General features: G+C 31.6%; 3 protein-coding genes across 3 annotated transcripts; all 3 read right to left on the bottom strand.

Annotated features, from left to right (window-relative positions):
- Positions 1–744: 744 nt before the first annotated feature.
- On the bottom strand, positions 745–4,970 carry LOC107422231 (uncharacterized). Its single transcript, XM_016031651.4, has 3 exons — positions 4,124–4,970; positions 2,648–3,471; positions 745–1,113 (listed from the first exon to the last, which is right to left on the bottom strand). The coding sequence occupies exons 1-2, from the start codon at positions 4,228–4,230 to the stop codon at positions 2,706–2,708; spliced, it is 873 nt and encodes a 290-aa protein (XP_015887137.1). The 5' UTR covers positions 4,231–4,970; the 3' UTR covers positions 745–1,113; positions 2,648–2,705.
- A 3,352-nt stretch (positions 4,971–8,322) lies between these two features.
- LOC107422219 (polyubiquitin 8) lies at positions 8,323–8,958 on the bottom strand. Its single transcript, XM_016031641.1, has one exon. The coding sequence runs from the start codon at positions 8,956–8,958 to the stop codon at positions 8,323–8,325; it is 636 nt and encodes a 211-aa protein (XP_015887127.1).
- Positions 8,959–11,702: 2,744 nt separating this feature from the next.
- On the bottom strand, positions 11,703–12,694 carry LOC107422218 (uncharacterized). The gene has a single exon (XM_016031640.4). The coding sequence runs from the start codon at positions 12,686–12,688 to the stop codon at positions 11,900–11,902; it is 789 nt and encodes a 262-aa protein (XP_015887126.3). The 5' UTR covers positions 12,689–12,694; the 3' UTR covers positions 11,703–11,899.
- Between the last annotated feature and the right edge of the window lie 6,173 nt (positions 12,695–18,867).

Below are 18,867 nucleotides of genomic sequence, written 5' to 3'. Positions count from 1 at the left end.
TTTTTTCCTTTCCTTACTTTTCCATTTTCTTTAGCAATGACCTAATTAATTAACTAGCAAGCTTATACATACATATATATATATATATATATATGTTTAATTGGTTTTACAAATTACTATGTCTAAGTTCATCACCAAATGCAGTTTCCTGCGATATCCATGGTGCCCATTAATGACTTTTAATCAAATATATCACATCATAATCATAGAAATCTTCAAGATAATTGGGTAGCCTTTGTAGTGTTAATTAAGTTTACAGGACTGTGGAGGAAGGAGCTCAAATAAAAGCAAACCAGCCAGATTTTAAAAATAGTTTCGTTGTTGCTCACCTTCCAAACAATATATATAGTGCATAGTCTCACATTACTTACATACTACGCTAAAGTATTGTATGTTTATGTAGGTTTCGGATCCTTAAATTAACCCAATTAGCACTCTTAAAAAAGGTCCGGCTTCCAATAGTATATTGATGATTATCATGTTGGCATTTATAACATGAAAAAGCAATGTTACATTAGGTAATGAAATGTTTTCTAAAACATTGTCTTTTATGCTCATGCAGCACCAATTAGTAACTTCTCGTGAATAAGAACTAAGACATGATGGGGATGCATTATACACTATCCTACCGTTATATTGAAAACGACAGAAATAGCATCGACATACATGCCAGTGAAGAACTCAATCAACTGTTGCAGAGATGTCAAAGAAAATCTTAGAGAAAATGAAAACAAGACGCTCATGAGAAGAAAAAGCAGGGGCATTTGACTGGTTAACAATTCAGATTCTTTTGCAGAGTTGGGGAAAAATTACGTCTCCAAGACACAGATATACAAGCAACCGTGGCCTTCATTGAAAGGGACAAGCTACTATACAACTCAAATTGCTACCAACAACCAAATTGGCAATGGGTTAGATTACAAACTAAATCAGACTTGTAAACCGTTGTGATCACCTTCTATTACCACCCTCAAATCTGTTTCGTATAAAATAGCTATAGATCTTAATCAGTTTCTTCATACTTGCAGAAGTTCTAGTTTATCTCTTGATCTGCTAACCTCTCTTGAAGCCTTCTTGTACGATGGCTTTGAGCTGGCTAACTCGTCCTGGAGCCTGCAATTTATGGACAAGTCAAGAATGATATGTTCCAAGCTTAAACATAACAAAATTATTTTAGACCAAAACCTATGATGTTCTTATGCCTCTGATTTTTTTTGAAGCAAAAACTAGTAAAACAACATGGCAATAAAGCCCAACCTTCTAGTCCAACGGTCAAGTGAGTGAGTTGTGACCACTATATCACAGGTTCGAGAAGAGGCAGGCATAAAACAACCAGAACATGGCAATAGAGGATTAGGCTTTATGGCCCATTAATACAATCAGCTAAAAAGTCTTTTCCATGATAACAGTTATTCTCTAACAAGTTATTAAAAAATCCAAAAAGAAGTTAAAAAAAAAAAAATTCAAATTCTTAACAAATTCATTCACCGAATTGAGGGTCATTGCTTAAGGTGTAATGAGCTCACTGATTTTTAGAAAGCAGAGATGAATCTTAGTTTAGCCTAATTCTCGTTGTTTAATTAGATTTTTAGGTCATCGGAAACTTCTTCTAAAGAAATAAACAGGTGGACATTGACAACTTCAATGAACAATAAAATAAATTAGCCAACAATTGGAAAGATGGATACGAACAGATGGATGCCAAGAAGAACCTTAAGTCTCCAGAAAGCCAACATTTTAGACTCTGTAAGATCAGCGGGAAGCACTTAATAATTATATAGTCATTCATGTCACATTCTAAGTTAAGCATATTTTCAAACAAGCCAGTATATGAAATCTTTCAACCAAAATGTCATGTGACCATGCAACAATATGCTGCAGAGAAATATCTTTGTTGAAACAAATTAGAATCTGTCTTCATTTAAGAACAAAATACTAGATCCAGAGATTCAGATAATTGCAGAACTTCCTTCTATGGATGCAAAATAATCAACAAGTTCTGGAAATGTGTACTAGTTTTTACTAAGTTTTCTTACTCCCATTGCAAAGGAAAAATTGACATGTGTAATCTTAATTCTTTCAAATTAGCCTTGCCTACCATAGACATCATCATGGTCTCAAAATTTAAAACTCATCAAATACAGGTTAGTCCATCTGTATGTTGAAGTTCCTTATTGTCAGGCACTGTATCTTGACAAGGTTTCTATCTCATTAAAAATGGATCCTATCTCCAAATAATGCTTATATATTTTCTACTACCATACGCTTAGTTTTAAAAGCTATTTCAGGTAGAATAATATAACTAATTACTAAAAACCATTGCATTTAAGTAGAAATATAACAGAATTAATTCTCTGACATACTTAAATACGTTACTATAATAAAATAGGAAAGCAAATTACATGAAGTGCATCATATAAATTATAATGGAAAATAGATCAACTATGTTGACTTTTATTATATGTGATATATCTAAAATCTACTAACTGAGATATTTTAATATTAGCACAACGATTCAGTTGTTCACGGAATGTTTATGCATATTGATTAGCAGCATATTGCATGGTATAAATCCCAACTATAACCTGACAAAGGAATAGTAGTATCACCTATGTAAGAAAGATAATCATGAAGATCAAAACCATACCTTATATTGTACATTTGCATGAATCTTTTTCTCTTAATTCATGTCCCGGGACTTGAACTTAACTATTCAACTTGAACTTTACAACCCATCTTTTTCTGCCTGACATATCGACATCAGCAGCTTCACAATCATCTGTTTGAATCTTCCCATTTGAGTTCTCCTCAGTTACATCAGAATTGCAATTATTCTCAACATTCATCGTTTCTTCTATTCCGTTAATCTCATTCTCCAAAGGCTTGCTAAAACCACAACATAATCTGTTAATCCTAATTAGATCCTCCACTGTACATGGCTTTGCCACAGCTAAAATATCAACCATCGATCGCTTCTTATTCTTTCCTTTACGTTTTTTCCGCTTGTGTCTCAACATCTTGTTGGATTTCACTATCTTACTACATTGATGTTCATGAAGAAGAGAAATCGGAATGACAGCTGAAGGTTCACTTCTTGAAACTACGACATCAGAAGCAACATCAGAACTGAGTTTATAACCATTTTCTTCATTCTTACAACTATTACTAGAAAGAGATAATTGGCAATCTTGACTGGACTCTCTGGATATGTCTTCATTGGAGGCTAAATTGCTTTCCTTTCTCAACAAGTCCTCTTGCTCTACAGTATTTTGAACCATTTTAATGAATGAACTAGCATTCTCATTATTTTGTAAATGTATAGGTCCTCTGAGTGACTGGATAGCTGAATGATGGGATTCAAGGGGTGGTAGCACATCATTGATACCATGCTTTAGACAGATATGCAAGTATTTCTCTGGAAAAGGCCAGCTATGAAAGATATCTTTCTGACGACAAGCAAGAACATACTTTCTGCAGAAGAAGTAGGCAAAAATGAAATGCTAGTACATTCTTTTATCCAAGGATTTTTTACCTTGATGTATTAAAACAAATAATTGTGCATAAAATGAACATGATATGAAAGCACAAAAGGTAAATCTGAAAAGAGGAACTTGAAATTAACCTCCAAGAACTTAAATACAGAATGAAGATACACCAATGATATAATTATAGACAGAAAAATAAGTTGTAATGGACAATTCCATTACATAAAAGAACCATTATTTACAAATTAAGTTTAACGTAACAAAAACTAAAACAAAATCAAAATTCCAACATATTCCAAGGTGCATTTTGTTCAAGACCGCGATTAGGTTAGAAAACGCACATTACAAGTCATGAAAAGCAGAATAGAGAAGTTTCTTTTAACACCTTAATTGTTATTTCGTTAACAACTTATATGAATCACATGCAATTAAAAGATAGACAACCCAGAATGTAACTGGTTGAAAAGATTGAAAGAAAATACAATGAAATGGAAATTGATTCCTAAATGCAGTGAAGGAGGATATGGTATGTGACCACGATAAAACTGTACAGCTGTGAAATAAAATCAAGCAGAACAATGAGATTAATATCAAAGGGAAAAATAATATGATCTAAAATTTCTGCAAAGGTTATTCACCTTATGGAAAATGGAGGACTCTCTGATTCAACACAATTGCCATTGGAACCTATTTGTTGCTGCAGAGATTGCAAAACCCCAAAAGGGTTTTTCTGCTGAGACTGCATGGTGTAGATAAATCAACACGGTGTTTGAATCTATCAATGATCAGAAACGAAACAAAAACCAAAACCCAGTTGAAAGTACAGGCTCTGAAAATTTATGGAACAATAATGACTACAAAATCTCCATAAAATTACGAGCTCACAGAAGAAACCCAATACGGCAATACCAGTTTCACCAAGAAGAATAGGATGGGAAACGAAATAAGCAACAAGATTTGCAACTGGGTTGACTCAAGACTGACAACCCAATTCAAGAATAGCAACAAGGAAAACGAGATATTCAACCTTTCATTGAATTCTATTCAAACGAAAAGTGAATGATACAATAGATTGAGAAAGAGAGACGCAAGAATTGCAGAGAAAGATAGACAAGAATGAGCTCCAAGATAATTGTTAAGAAATGGAAAACAAAAGAGAGCACGTAAAAGGGCCGAGAAATGGAGAAGAAGATAATCGTATCTACGACATACGGAAGCCAATGAATGAAAAACGAAGAATGAGATACGAATTGCAAGAATTGTTTGTTTGCCGAGAAAATTCTGAAATAAAATTAGAAATGGGAAAGGAATTGGATTGAAAAAATTAAAAACAAAAGTATGAAATTATCTTTAATTTTTTGCAGCATAAAGTTTTGAAATTTGCGTGAAAGAAGGGAAAGAAAAATCAACGCGACCAGCGGCATTACCAGGAAATTGAAGAGCCACTAGTGGCTTTTGTTTTTTCTTCAAGTCTGTTTTTTTTTTTTTTTGCCCTTTTCTTTTTTTGTTATTATTTATTCATTTTTATTGTTATTATTACTTAAGTAAAAATTAAAATTTATGGGTAATATTAATTGTTTTATTGTCGTTAAGAATAATATATATATATTTTTTTATTATTATTATCAGCTCCACAAAAGCCTTATATAAAAAAGGAAAAAAAAAAAAAAAGGAAAAAGGAAACAGGGTATTCAAATCTTACTCTCTTTGTCCCAAAAAGCATTAGGAATTCAGGATTAATATAATGGATTAGAAAAGCCAGGCATAAAAACGGAATTGGGTAAGCGACTTCTGTAATTAATAACCTCGATTTCCTAAGTTATCTATATGTTTATTATTTATTTATGTATTATGAGTGTATTGGGAGGGTTCTTTCAGGTTGTCTGCAAATCTGTATGAAAATGAGCTATGGTGATTCCTGGTGGTACCCACTTCAGTAAAAAAATGAAAAGCAAGATTTAGCAGAGGAGAAGATTGATATGATACACCTAAACATACACACATACGTATTTATATATGTGTATATGTATATATATATATATATATATATAGGTGAACATATACATACGGTAACAGAGCCTTGATATGCTGGTAAACGCTGGTGAGTGATATCCTAGTAGCGTACTGATAATTTTTCTTTTTCAACTTCAAAAGATTGTGTCGTGTAAAATCATAATTGGAAGCATCCTGTTTGTAACTTTGTTTGTGTTCCAATCAAAACCAAGCAAAAGATGATGATGATGCTATAAATGACTCAAAATCTCTAAATTGCAGCAACTTCATAAATTCCCATGTAAGATGTAGCTGCTATATACAAATAATTTTGCTTCCAGTTGGGTTTTCTGAATAAAAATGAAAGCTCTGGGAAGGAAATGACTCGGGAAATTATTCTTGTTTATTGCTCTTTGGATTTAAGGGTTTGATTTGCCATTCACTTAAACTTGCTACTTTATGTTGGGTATAGTTCATACTTGGGCTGTGGGAGTGTGTGAACGTGTGTGTACTGTATACATATATACACACAATTTTTTGAATTCTTGGGATATTAACCTCAATTTGGCTATGCTGAGGTTTTTAAAACTACTGTCTTCTTTTATCTTCCAGTAGTTGCTAGGTAAAATCACTTTATGAAACTGTCGTATTGTCTCTGCTATGTATATATATATCTATATATATTGAGCTTTGATATATATATATATATATATGTATATATATATATATATATTGAGCTTTGATCAGTGCTTTTCATATCTTAGCAAAGGTCCATTTATTATGTGAGGGGAATTTTAAGATACAAGGGCTTGAAACTGATTTATTTTTTGCTCTATTTTGGAACATGAAATGAAATTTTTTTGGTGGACAGTGAATATTAAAATGAAAGTTGGTTCATGGGAATGAATATGCTGTTGTATATATAATATATATTTATAGTTTTCCGATTAAACACATGGCACAAACTGGTTTCTAGTTTTTGTTTTGGTTTCAAGTTTTCATTTCAGCAGATGATCAATCTCATTTTCTTTGACACTTAGTCTAGCCCACCAAACTGGTTTTCTTTCAGCTATAAAGAACTAATTTCATAAGCGCAAAGAAAGTGTTTTGTGTGTGCGTCTGTGTGTTTTTCCCATTCGAAGAAGGAAATCTTTTGTGATTAAAATCATGAGGCCGTTTTCTTGAGTATATAATTTCTAGTTTCTTTGTTTTTTCCATTCTGCTTGTAAAAGTTAAATTTGGCTATCACACAAAAGGGTTGTTGTAATCTTGGTTCTATTTCTTTCTTTTGGGGGAGACATAACTCTTTGAATGATCTTCTAGCTCCCTGCATAAACGTTCTGTTTGACATGAAAGAAACACCTGAAATATATCTAATTACATATCTATGCCTAAGAGTATATAACTAGCTCAACTAAAAATGATTCTTTTAGCCTTTATTTTCTGCATAGTTCAGAATGAAATGGAAAAATCATCCATATTAATTTTAAGTTATCGGATTTTTCCTTTTTCTTTTTTCAAATAAGAAATTCAATGTATAACAGCATAACAGAAGCTGCATAATTAGCTAGACCATAACAGAATGGTTGTAACAAGACAATTTTGACTGCATGATTTATGTATATATTTATCTATGTCATAGCATTGGAAAATCAACGAAAGTAATTGGAATTTAGTAGAATTCAATCTCTTAAGTTTCTTGGTAAATAGTTATAATCAAGTAGTTTAAAAAAAAAATGTTTAATTAACAGAGAAAAAGTATGTTGCAGAAGAAACCAAAAGGGGTTCAACTTGCACCGAAAGAGACTTCAAACTGCAAATTCTGTTATTACTTGTCCCCACCAGGTCTGAAGATATACTTTCCTTCAAAACAAAGCAACAATATGCCAGCTTTATACCACAGTGAATCACCGATTTGGGCAACCCACAATTTTTATTAATCAAAAGTGTTATTATTATATATAAGGAATTAAATTAAATTAACCTACGGGGTACTATCTGAACATATGCATTACATCTTTGGACAATAACTTGAAAAAGATCATTAAGTTAGTACAAGGTTTATTCTTTGTGCTAAAAAAAACAGTATTTCTTATATGGTTTCCATTGAATTAAACTTCAATTTGCTTAGGTATCAACAACTAAATATTGAATTTGAAGTGGGATTCAGATTTTTTTATTTTTTTGTAAGTTGGTATCAGTACTGTTGTTTTCCTTTCTGTCTAAACGAAAAAAACGAACTACTGTTGTTTTTTACTTACAGCTCGAAAAACTTCACAGCATATATATATATATATATATATAGAGAGAGAGAGAGAGAGAGAGAGAGAAGCATGTTCAGCATCTCTTTGCCACAGATTTTAAGTTCTTAATTATTCTTAAAAATATGGAACTTTATTTTTGAGCTACACTTACAAATAGGACAGCATATCCTCTGTTCCATTTCCCTATTAATATCATCCGGAACACCTTCCAATTTGAAGGACTTGAAATTAACTAAAAATTTTTACCCCTTGATCGTTTGGTAACGTTTACATTTTTAGTTTCCTATTTTACTTGTATATTTCAGAGATCAAACATACATGAATAATGGTAAAGGAGCCTCATTTTCTAAATAGTTTGAAATATTGGTGCTTATGTTTTTATAAGTCTCTAAAATCCTTTAATTTCATACAAACACATATGACATGAACATAAACAAATGGCGAAAATCTTCGAGTCTTTTCCAGGAAAATACAAGGTTCAGGAAACATCATCAGAACAGATTAATTCAAACTGTTACACATTGAGAGTTACTGTTTTGCTTACTCGCAAGTTAATGATCAAAAATTCAAAATTTTGGAAGCTAAAACATCACCAAAACAGATTCATCCTCGATTTCATAGAAAGCCAAGGTCTTGTCATCTTCAAGAATTTTTCCATCATGGATCAGATTCTGATCACTTTCTGATACACCAACAATGCTCCAAACTACGGATTTCACATCACTGACAGTAAACAAAGCCTTTGCTTGTATTTTGATAATCTCTTTGGTTGGCATCATTTTTATGCGAATTGAAAGCTTATCTTTTGGGTTCAAAACCACATGAAATGTTGCTTCACTCTCAATGTTAAGTGATTCCAGTGTTCTGCTATCATCTTCAAGCAATTTTCCTTCATAAACTAGAGTGAACTGCTCCAGTTTAATCCCTTCCTTGTTCTTGATAATCGATTTGATATGTCGAACAGTTTCTTCAGCCTTTGCTTCCACAACCATGGTGACCGGGTTCCATGGCAGTTTGATGGATATTTTGATCCCAACAAAGTTGTTAATAACAAGATTAAGAACATTGGAATCTTTATGAATACCATAATCAACAAGTCTTTGGCCATTCCTAAGAATATCACCATTAAAAAAGAGCAGCTGAAGATTTTCTGGGATTCCAAACCTCCAGTTTACCTTGTCTTTGAGATTTTTTATTGTCTCTGATGTTTTCACCATTATATTCATAGTTTTTCTGAACTTCAAGTATACATTAATCTGCAAATGAACTAAGCAATATTAGTATTTGCATAAAGCAAATTTTTCAGTTCTTTGATATCTACCAATATTGAAAGGCTAAATTTGGCTTAAGTTTCTGTATGGTAATGAGTCTGATATGTACATACAGTATGGGAACAGAAATGCAGTCCATATATAGCTAATTTGAAGAGCTAATCAAAAGCTGATATTTTTGTTTCCTTTGGTAGTTATAAAATCATAAACAGAACATCATATATGCAACAGTTTGGAATTATTGAAAACAAATCAAAATATTTCAAACAATGACACATTTAATAAAGCTAGGAATAGGAAATCTATGATATAGTAGTTTCTTGCAGGACAGTCCAATCCGAGTTTGGATTCTCACACCTGCAATATTAAAAAACAGAAAAGAAAATAAAACAATATAGTAATCACATTGCCTAAGAAATTAGTCCAATTCATATAAGACACCTAAAATGATGTAGTTTTCAGGCTTTTTGACTATTAAAAAAAAAAAAAATTGATAGGTTTTCATGTGAAAACATGAAGACCTACAGTGCTTCAACATGTGTAAGTGTTGGGTATAGGTACATAGGCAAGCGGTGGGCGTATTTTTTCTAAATTTTTCCATGTGTTTGGCCCGTCCAACTGGCACACATCAACGTCTCACGCGTCAAATGTGGATACAAATGACATAATATAAGAGTCCAAGTAACATGCACACAAAATATGGTTTATGCAAGTCTTTATAATAATTATGCGTAAGAAAAATCTAATCCAACTACCATAATAAGCTTTAAGAAATTAAAGTACATATGGATGCATAGCCAAATCTTTTCCAATTTAAAAAATTTATTTTTCACTGCAATTGTTGTACCACGTCAACGGTACAACACGCAATAATAACCGAACAAAGTTATTTTGTAGGATTCACATAATTATGTGTCAAACGATTATTAATTTATCGTATCACTAGTATGATATGACCGTTATACGAAATATTTTTTAAGAACTTCAGCTAGCACAATGATTATCTTTTAAACATGAAACTAAGTATTAAAACCGAACAAAGTTATCAACAATACAACACGTAATAATAACCGAACAAAGTTATTTTGTAGGATTCACATAATTATGTGTCAAACGATTATTAATTTGTCGTACCACTAGTATGATATGACCGTTATACGAAATATTTTTTAAGAACTTCAGCTAGCACAATGATTATCTTTTAAACATGAAACTAAGTATTAATAAAGCTAACTAAAGATAAAAATGCAATCTACAATCATAATATTTATACCAATCTAGAATCTTTATACCTTAGATTTTAATGCAAATTTAGTTTAGCAATTAACAAATTATAAAATATATACATATATATATATATATATATATATATCACAACCACATATCCTAGGATGTATACAGTTGAGCATTTCCAATTTACAAAAGGTACAATAACCATCTTACTCTCGAGGCAAATATATACATATTGCTTTCCCTTGAAAGAAAAGCATTTCAATATGAAAACCAATTTTCAGCTGAAGTGCACATAAGAACATTACTTTTGTTATCTTGGAATCCAAAACCTAAAATTTCCAGAAGAAAATCAAATCATTTCTAGATCCAAAACCTACAATTCTGATCTTAAAAGTACTAGTATAGGACTAAAGTAAATAGAGAATTAATTCATAAATAAATAAAAAAGATTAAGGAGACAAAAATTCAGATTAAAAATTGATGTTCAATAACCTCTTCTTCAGGTAAATTGGAAGAGTTGTCCTTGTTTGAGATTGAGTTTGAGTTTGACTGAGAAGATGATGGCGTACTTCTCAATGTTTCCATAGCAAATTTGGTTCCCAAACCTTTACCTTGAAGCTAATCCACTGTAGATCGACTAAAAGACTAGAGGAAAGAAGAGATGAGTAAATGTGTTTGTTAAATATAAAAACAATCATAAAATAATAAAGGATTAGCAAAAGAAAATAATAAATAAATAAAAACTATGGAATAGGAACAAGTAAAGAATTAAATGTATTTTTAAGTAAAGAAAGAAAGTAAATTTATAGACACGTATTGGTATTGCGGTTGTAGCTGTATTTTAACCGTTGAACCCAAAATGAGACAAGTAGCAATTAATTAAGCAGAAATTGAAATACCAATGTAATAAAGAGGCTTTGAAAATGAATGGAGACAAATTTGAAAACAAAATGTATATTTTTTTAATAGTGGGAAATTTTTATGGTTTTTGAAAACGGAAAAGAAATAAAGTCTATATGACACACACTATTGGTCATTCACCCAAAAAAAAAAAAATAATAATAATAATGATAATGATAATAACATACTATTGGTCATGTTTAAGTGTACAAATCCACAGAGTATTGGCCCAATCGGCAATTAACTTACTTGGAGTACTGCTGTCCCGAAACAGGACATATCTAATAATATTCACCAGAACAAGATATTTAAAAAAATAAAAAGCACATATAACTTTAGAGCACTATAACTTCTTAGCTTTTTTTTCTTCTTTTTTTTAATTCCCTTTTTTATTTTCTTTTTATGGTATAAAAACATACAGGCTCATGCAAGTGAACAGCTAATTTTGTTACTATTTCATAGCTATGTACAAATTTGGGTTTCTTTTATACATCACAATGTTATAATAATTCTTGATTTCATTTAATATATAAAATTTTAATTTACTAAGTGCATCGTCAAGCATAATAAAATAAGTAATCGACACTTGATTACATATAATAGATGATGTAGTTTATCTTACAATAATGGACACCATTTATCCGATTATATATAATTTCAATTATAATATAATCTATGAATTAACATCTTTCTTATGTAAATTGGACTACATCCCTATTATAGCATGACCATGTGTATGTAAATAGATATGATCTCAAGAAGAAGTGGAACAGTGACAAGCTTGTGATCTGCACTTATCCAAATCATCTTTGAGATCTGAAATAATAATATCTTTCTCAGCAATGGTTTCCGTGAGCCTCCGATTCTCTTCTCTGAGTGTCTCAAACTGACAAATTATACCTTCAATCTGAGCTTCAATGGCTTCATCACTCAGCTCAAACGCAGTCTCTATAACCCTAACCACTCGCCAAAGACTCACCACAACAAGAAAACCTCCTCCTTTCTTCTCCATAAAAGCTTCCAAAACCAAAGCGCCAATCAAAACCACACCATCAACCACATAACCAGGACGCCTTAAGAACTCGCTCCCAAGCCCCAGCGCTAGCCCCGCCGTCCTCGAAAAGACGATGGCGAGGATGGAGATTCCAACCCAGTGGAACCATGTTTGTTTATCTGTTTTGGTCATGTTGTTTGGTTTGCAGGAAAGTAGAGAGGAAGAGAGCTCGAGGGTGGTGAAGATTAGGTCTAAAAGGAGAAGAAACATGACGGTTACTCGAACCGGTGTGGATTCGAGGAAGTTTGACAAGTGGGTTCTCCATGGTGATTTGTTATTGTTTATGACATGGTTTTGTTCTTTGGGGTTGAGGAATTTGTGCCATTTTTGCCTTCTGCACCAGTTCTTGATCAGAGTTTGTACGGAGGATTCAAGCTGCGATTCAATAATGTTAATGGAGGTTGATGATGATGATGGATTGGTGGGAGGTTTTGTTGTTTGGATCTGAGATGACCCATTTGTGACTATTTGGAGATTGTTTTTGTTCATAGTTATATTTTTGGAGTTTATTTGTTTATGATGTACATTAACTATGGTATAAATAGTATAATATTGGGATTGCTATTCTAGAACTTGAAGTGAAAGCAAGCCTGAGTTTTACAAGCTTTAGGGTCACGTATGCATATACATATAGATATAGATGTATGTGAATATCTTTTGTGTTTTTATTCTATCGTCATCGAGAGGATGCGTTAAGCATGAATCAGAAGCACCGTTGCCTTTTGTCGTTGAATTGGGTTTCTCTGTTCCTTAACTTTTGACATGGTATTGTTTTGAGACAAAAATGGTGTCAAATTTTGATTATAGGAAGAGTTTGCTTTCCTAATTTTCAGTTGATGAAGTAAAGAAATCGAGAGGGGGGGGGGGGGGGGGGGGGGGGGGCCGGGGTGTGGGGGTGGAGAGGGGAGAGGAATAAAGTAAATGAGGGAAAGACTAAAATGGAGATGTTTTTACATATGAGCTTGTTTATGTATGGATAGTCATGGATCTCATCATCTGCTTTTTTTTTTTAGTTGTTAATAATATGATGGATCTGATTTTAAAACATTAACAAAGAAATATAAATAAACCAATGGAAAATATATATATATATATATATATAGTCCGGCTATCATTCGGACCGTTCTCATGTGAATCAAAAGAAAAAATGACAGTTTTTGAGCTTTAAAATCGCCTCTTTTCTTGTTAGAGGAAAGACAAAAAATGAGAAAAGACGATGATTTTTCTTTTTTCTTGGTCCATATGCAGATGGTTTGGATTGTAGAATCATCCTATATATGTGTGTGTGTATATATATATATAACTATTTTTTAAAATAAGATGAGATTCTATCATTAATTGGATAAAAATGTAAATTTAAAAATGGAGAAAATAGATTCCATATTTCTATAATGGTCATTTTCAATACAATAATTTGGTATTTAAATTTGTAATTATATCATGTGAGGGAGTTATTAACATATGATAAATATGTTGGATCCATTAATGAGGATATTTTTGCAATTATAAATTAATGCATAGAAATCTTAAATATCTTTAGTTTTTATTTAAATATATATGGATTTGTGTATTTTTCTAATTTTAGTTTTAAGAAAATATGCAATAAGCAGATCTATTTTACAAGTTAAAAAAAAAAAAAATAGAAAAACCAGTTACCATTTGACACATAATACAAATTGATTCCAAAAGTCTGGACGTAATACTTTTAATATAAGAACAATTATTATAGCCATTAAATTTATTTGAATTTGTTTAATTTGGAATATTTATATTAAAAAAAAAACTTAAAAGCTTGCTATTGTATTATTTATTTTTTAAAAAAACTTGTTATGGTAGGATCTTTAGTTTAAAATTATTACCATAAGTATATTTTTGATTAGTGAAATAAGAGATTCTTGATGGACTATGTGCTTAGCAATTGAATGAATTGACAATTGTTATTAAGTTAAAGATAAAAATTTAGACTACATATGAAAATATTTATGAACAAAAATTCTTTCGGACAAAGATGGTATTTATATAGTATCATATATGGTCAAAACTATATAGTACTTATAGGGTTCCAGCATAGAATTATTGTTGAAGAATATAGTGGTTCTTCTTAGGCCTAAGTTATACATGAGAATGGAATTCAATTTAGCAAAGGTAGCATTAGCTAGAGGTGACAATTTGGGTCATGATACGGAGACAGGATTCGAAAACGACATAAAATAAATGGATTTGAATTTATCGTAAATGAGTTTAGATCATAATCAGATCAATCCGTTTAACATGATTATTAATCGTGTTATTTTTAAGTTGATCCATTTAACTCGAAATTGACCCGTTATGACCAATTTATCAAATGTGTCAATTTCAACCTGACACAATTATATACCTATTACAACTCATTTAAATTTAATTTTAAATTATGATTTTACCCATAATATATTATTTAATAAGTAAAAAAATTATAAATTAAAAAACTTTATAAAAGTAATTTTTTATTATTAATTTTTTTAAAGACAAATTTTTAAAAGTAATTTTTATTATTAATAGGTTAATTTTCAATAAATAGATTAATTTTTATGTTAACAGGTCAATATTCAAGTTGATAGGTTTACAGGTCAACACGACTTGTTAAGGTAATTGTGTTAAATAGGTCATGTCGGGGTTGACCTGTTTATAAACAGGTTGGGTTAGTGTTTTTAGATACCTGATACGATTAATAAACGGATCGGGGTTATGGCTGAGCATTGTTGACACAATTATTAAACGAGTCGACACAAACCCGACACGTAAACACGAATTGCCACCCCTATCATTGACTATATCTGCCTCTTAGTAGATTTGCAAACAATGGTAAACTTATCTCTATAATGGTTAATTTGTTACATTGGCAATTGCACGATTCAACTTTTCATTTGCAAGGGCAATATTACTATAGATGTCCTCATCAATCTATTCCATCTGCAAAAGGTTGCAAAACCTCTCATGCTTGGCATGGATTGTATCATCAGTGAATATGTCGATGATTTTATTGAGCCGCAAGTTATCTTCAATAAAAATATTTCCAAAATGTCCAATGAGAACTGCTTCAAACATCCATGTTGCCTTTACAACCAAAGGGTCTCCAGCCACCTTCTCATTGTTTTCAAAAATGAGATTTTCAGGATTTCTAAATGGGTTTACTCCATCTTCAATTGGGTTTGGAGCTACAGACCCATCACCATCATACCCATGGTGCAAATAATTGGAATAGTTTCTAATTATAGCTGGCCCAAAGATGTCTTCATTATTTTGGTTCATGGCTAAACGACTAGCATGCACTTCATCAAGCAATCCAAAATGTATTTTCTTTTCTTGTATGGGCTTTTGAAAAGCTGCTACATCAAAAAGTCCAAAATATCCATTGAAAACTGCTTTAGACATCCTTCTTGTCTCCACAAGCCAAGGGTCACTGGCCACCGTCTCATCATTAATAAAAAATGCTTTGCCCATCCTTGCTCTCCTCGTCATCCTCCAAGGGTCACTAGCCACCTTCTCATCATTTTCAAAAATGATATTTTCAGGGCTTACAACTAAGTCTATCGCATCTTCTACTAGATTTGGAGCTATAGATTCATTGTGCAAATACTTAAAATATCTATATAATATATACAAGTAGAATAGTATGCACCACGTGTTATCATATTATCATTCCAAATTTCCTCTAAAATTATCAGTAAAAAAAAAATCATCTCCTTTTTTTTTATTATTTATGATCTTATCAAAATATTAATCAATATTAAATGGAATAGCTATTTAAAAGCATGAAATTTTTTACCTTTATTTGTTGTATTTAAAAATATATATTTTTATTATTATAATATTTGATAATCGATTAAAAAAATATATAAAAGTAAAAAAATAGTACCACATGTCATTATAATATTCTTCCAAATTTTCTCCAAAATCCTCAATAAACAAAATCATATCCCCTTCTTTTTATTATTTAAGATGTTATCAAACCTTGAATGAACCATGTCATTTGTAATTTCATGGATGATAGGATTGAGCAGTGCTTTCTCTTCAATGAAAGCTTGTCCAAGATGTTCATGAACTCTAGCTTCAAACCTGTTCATTGCCTCTATGATCAGGGGTGACCAATTAATTGATCATCACTTTCAAAAATTTGATCAGCAACAGGAGCAGGGTTTGGAGTACTAACATGATTTTCAGCCAATTGTTCTACCACTTGGACATTAGAGTCAACCACATTCGCATTCTGAGTATGACCACTAAACCCGTCATTCTCCTCAAACTTATGAGACTGAACTTTCACAACCTCATCAAACCCATCACCATCCACCTTGATATCAGAATCCACAAGGCCAATAACATCTTGACCAAACACATCAGACTCTATGGTGTTTTTGATATTGACATCAAGGCCATCAAATTTCACCTCCTCATCAGACCACAGCCCCACAAAACTCCCAGATTCTAATTTACTTCCCTTAAACTCCATACTGGGCTTCGAGTCATGCCATTTCACTACACAAAAATCATACGCAAAAAGTACTTGAATTAAAATCCAACTACGAAACCTAAAACAGAATAAACAAACAATTCCAATCAGAAAACCGATCGTGTCCTGCAACCCATGAGACCCATCACCCTCCACCTCGACTTCAGAATCCACCAAAGTCAGACCAATAACATCTTCTTGATCACACACATCAGACTCTATGGTGTTTTTGATATTGATATCATGACCATCGAATTCCACCTCCACATCATACCACAGCTCCACAAAACTACCAGATTCCATTATTTTTCTTAGACCCCATATCAGACTTCAAACCACGCAATTTCACTACACAAAAATAAAACACAAAAGGTACTTGAATTAAAATCCAACTACGAAACCTAAAACAGAATAAACAAGCAATTCTAATCAGAAAACTCTAAAGAAATCAACCATGGCACCACAAAACTTCTATTAGATTCCAAATCCCCACATCAAACTTCAAATTTTACCTTTTATTGGTTGTACTAAACCCATCTTCCCCTCCAATCCATGAGACCAAACTTCCACAGCTTGATTTAATTGATCACCCTCCACCAAATTCAGACCAACAACATCTTCTCTTCTTGATCACACACATCAGACTCTATGATGTTTTTGATATTGACATCATGGTCATCGAATTCTACCTCCACATCATACCACAGCTCCACAAAACTCTCAAATTCCACATTAATTTTTCTCATATCCTATATTAGACTTTAAACCATGCAATTTCACTACATGAATATAAAACACAGAAAGTACTTGAATTAAAATCCAACTATGAAACTTAAAACAGAATAAACAAACAATTCCAATCAGAAAATCCTAAAGAAATCAAATAAGTCTAATTATAAAAACTCTGGCACCATAAAACTTCTATTAGATTCCGAATCTCCACATCAAACTCCAAATTATGTCATTTCACCATATGAAAACAAAAACACAGAAAATACTAAAATTCAATTAAAATCCCACTATGAAACCCTAAAAAAACCAAAAATTAAAAAAAATAAAATCAAACCAAGAATCCAATTAAAAACCACAAAGAAAACAATAATTTCAATCACAATCTCAAAAAATGAAATGAAAAATCCTAAAAACCCTCAAGAATCTCAAAACTTGAATAAATCTAATCATAATAACCCAAATCTAATTGCAATTTGAACACACACACACACACACACACACAAAAAGGATTTCTACTTTCTTTCGCCGCCATTATTATACGATTAAAGGTATCATCTTCAATATCTTTCAAACCCAAAAGACGGTTGAGATTTTGACGCGAATCGGAGAAAGGTGCTAGGATTCTGCATATTACAAAGCGAAAGCCAACAAAGTAAGCATTGCATTTGAGTCCAATTAGTAGTCTAAGAGCTTGTTTAGTATTGAGAGAGTTGATTTCAGAGCAATTTCTTCTCCAAGAGGCTTGTAGGACACCTAAGTTAATTTAATTTCATATTAGTTTAATAGTCTCGACCATGTTAGAAAAATTAAGATTTTTATGGGCAGAAATTAAAAATATATGGAAGTTTAAAGACTCGCAGCCAATGCACTTGAGAGTGCAAAATGGGGAATTGAAGTTGGATTTTGGTGGCTTCTCCTCTATGGTTTCCACATGAACTTGAGTCCCATGTAGTGGCAATTAGTGACTATTTAGTCTTTAGCAGTAGAATGTTTTAATATGAAAACTCAAGGCTGCAATTCTGAGTCAATTGAACATTTTACTTAAAATTTTAGGAAAACATTAAATGAAACCATAGAATTTTTGCAGTGGAAGTGGAATCATCGAACATTTTTCTATGAAAATTTTGTAAATTTTAATTCTTATATTTTTTTCATTTTCATGAAAAACAAAATTCCCAAAAAATTTTGTGGAAGTTTTTGGTATTTAAAATTTTGTTACAATTGTAGAAATATACTACTCCAAAACAATTTTTTTTATTTAAAAAATTGATTAGTTTTTCTCATTAATTAATTAAATAATTGTATTTTTTTCCCTCATAGTTCTCAATAATTAAACTTTCTCCTAGTCCAAATGAATCAATGTTATAGACTAAAGCTAATTTTATAATTAGGCTTCATATTGAAAGGAAATTTTTTTTTTTATGATTTTTCAATTTTTTATTAGTTA

The sequence above is a fragment of the Ziziphus jujuba genome, chromosome 3, assembly GCF_031755915.1.
Source record: "Ziziphus jujuba cultivar Dongzao chromosome 3, ASM3175591v1".
Lineage (NCBI taxonomy): Eukaryota > Viridiplantae > Streptophyta > Magnoliopsida > Rosales > Rhamnaceae > Ziziphus > Ziziphus jujuba.
Note: the sequence above shows the minus strand (reverse complement) of the source record. Positions and strands in the feature narration are given on the sequence as shown.

Coding starts and splice junctions, on each gene's coding strand:
- LOC107422219 (XM_016031641.1), bottom strand. CDS start 8,958: ATGGTGAAAACATCAGAGACAATAAAAAATCTCAAAGACAAGGTAAAC.
- LOC107422218 (XM_016031640.4), bottom strand. CDS start 12,688: ATGAACAAAAACAATCTCCAAATAGTCACAAATGGGTCATCTCAGATC.
- LOC107422231 (XM_016031651.4), bottom strand. CDS start 4,230: ATGCAGTCTCAGCAGAAAAACCCTTTTGGGGTTTTGCAATCTCTGCAG. Junction 3,472..4,123: donor AGTCCTCCATTTTCCATAAG/GTGAATAACCTT, acceptor CTTCTTCTGCAG/AAAGTATGTTCTTGCTTGTC.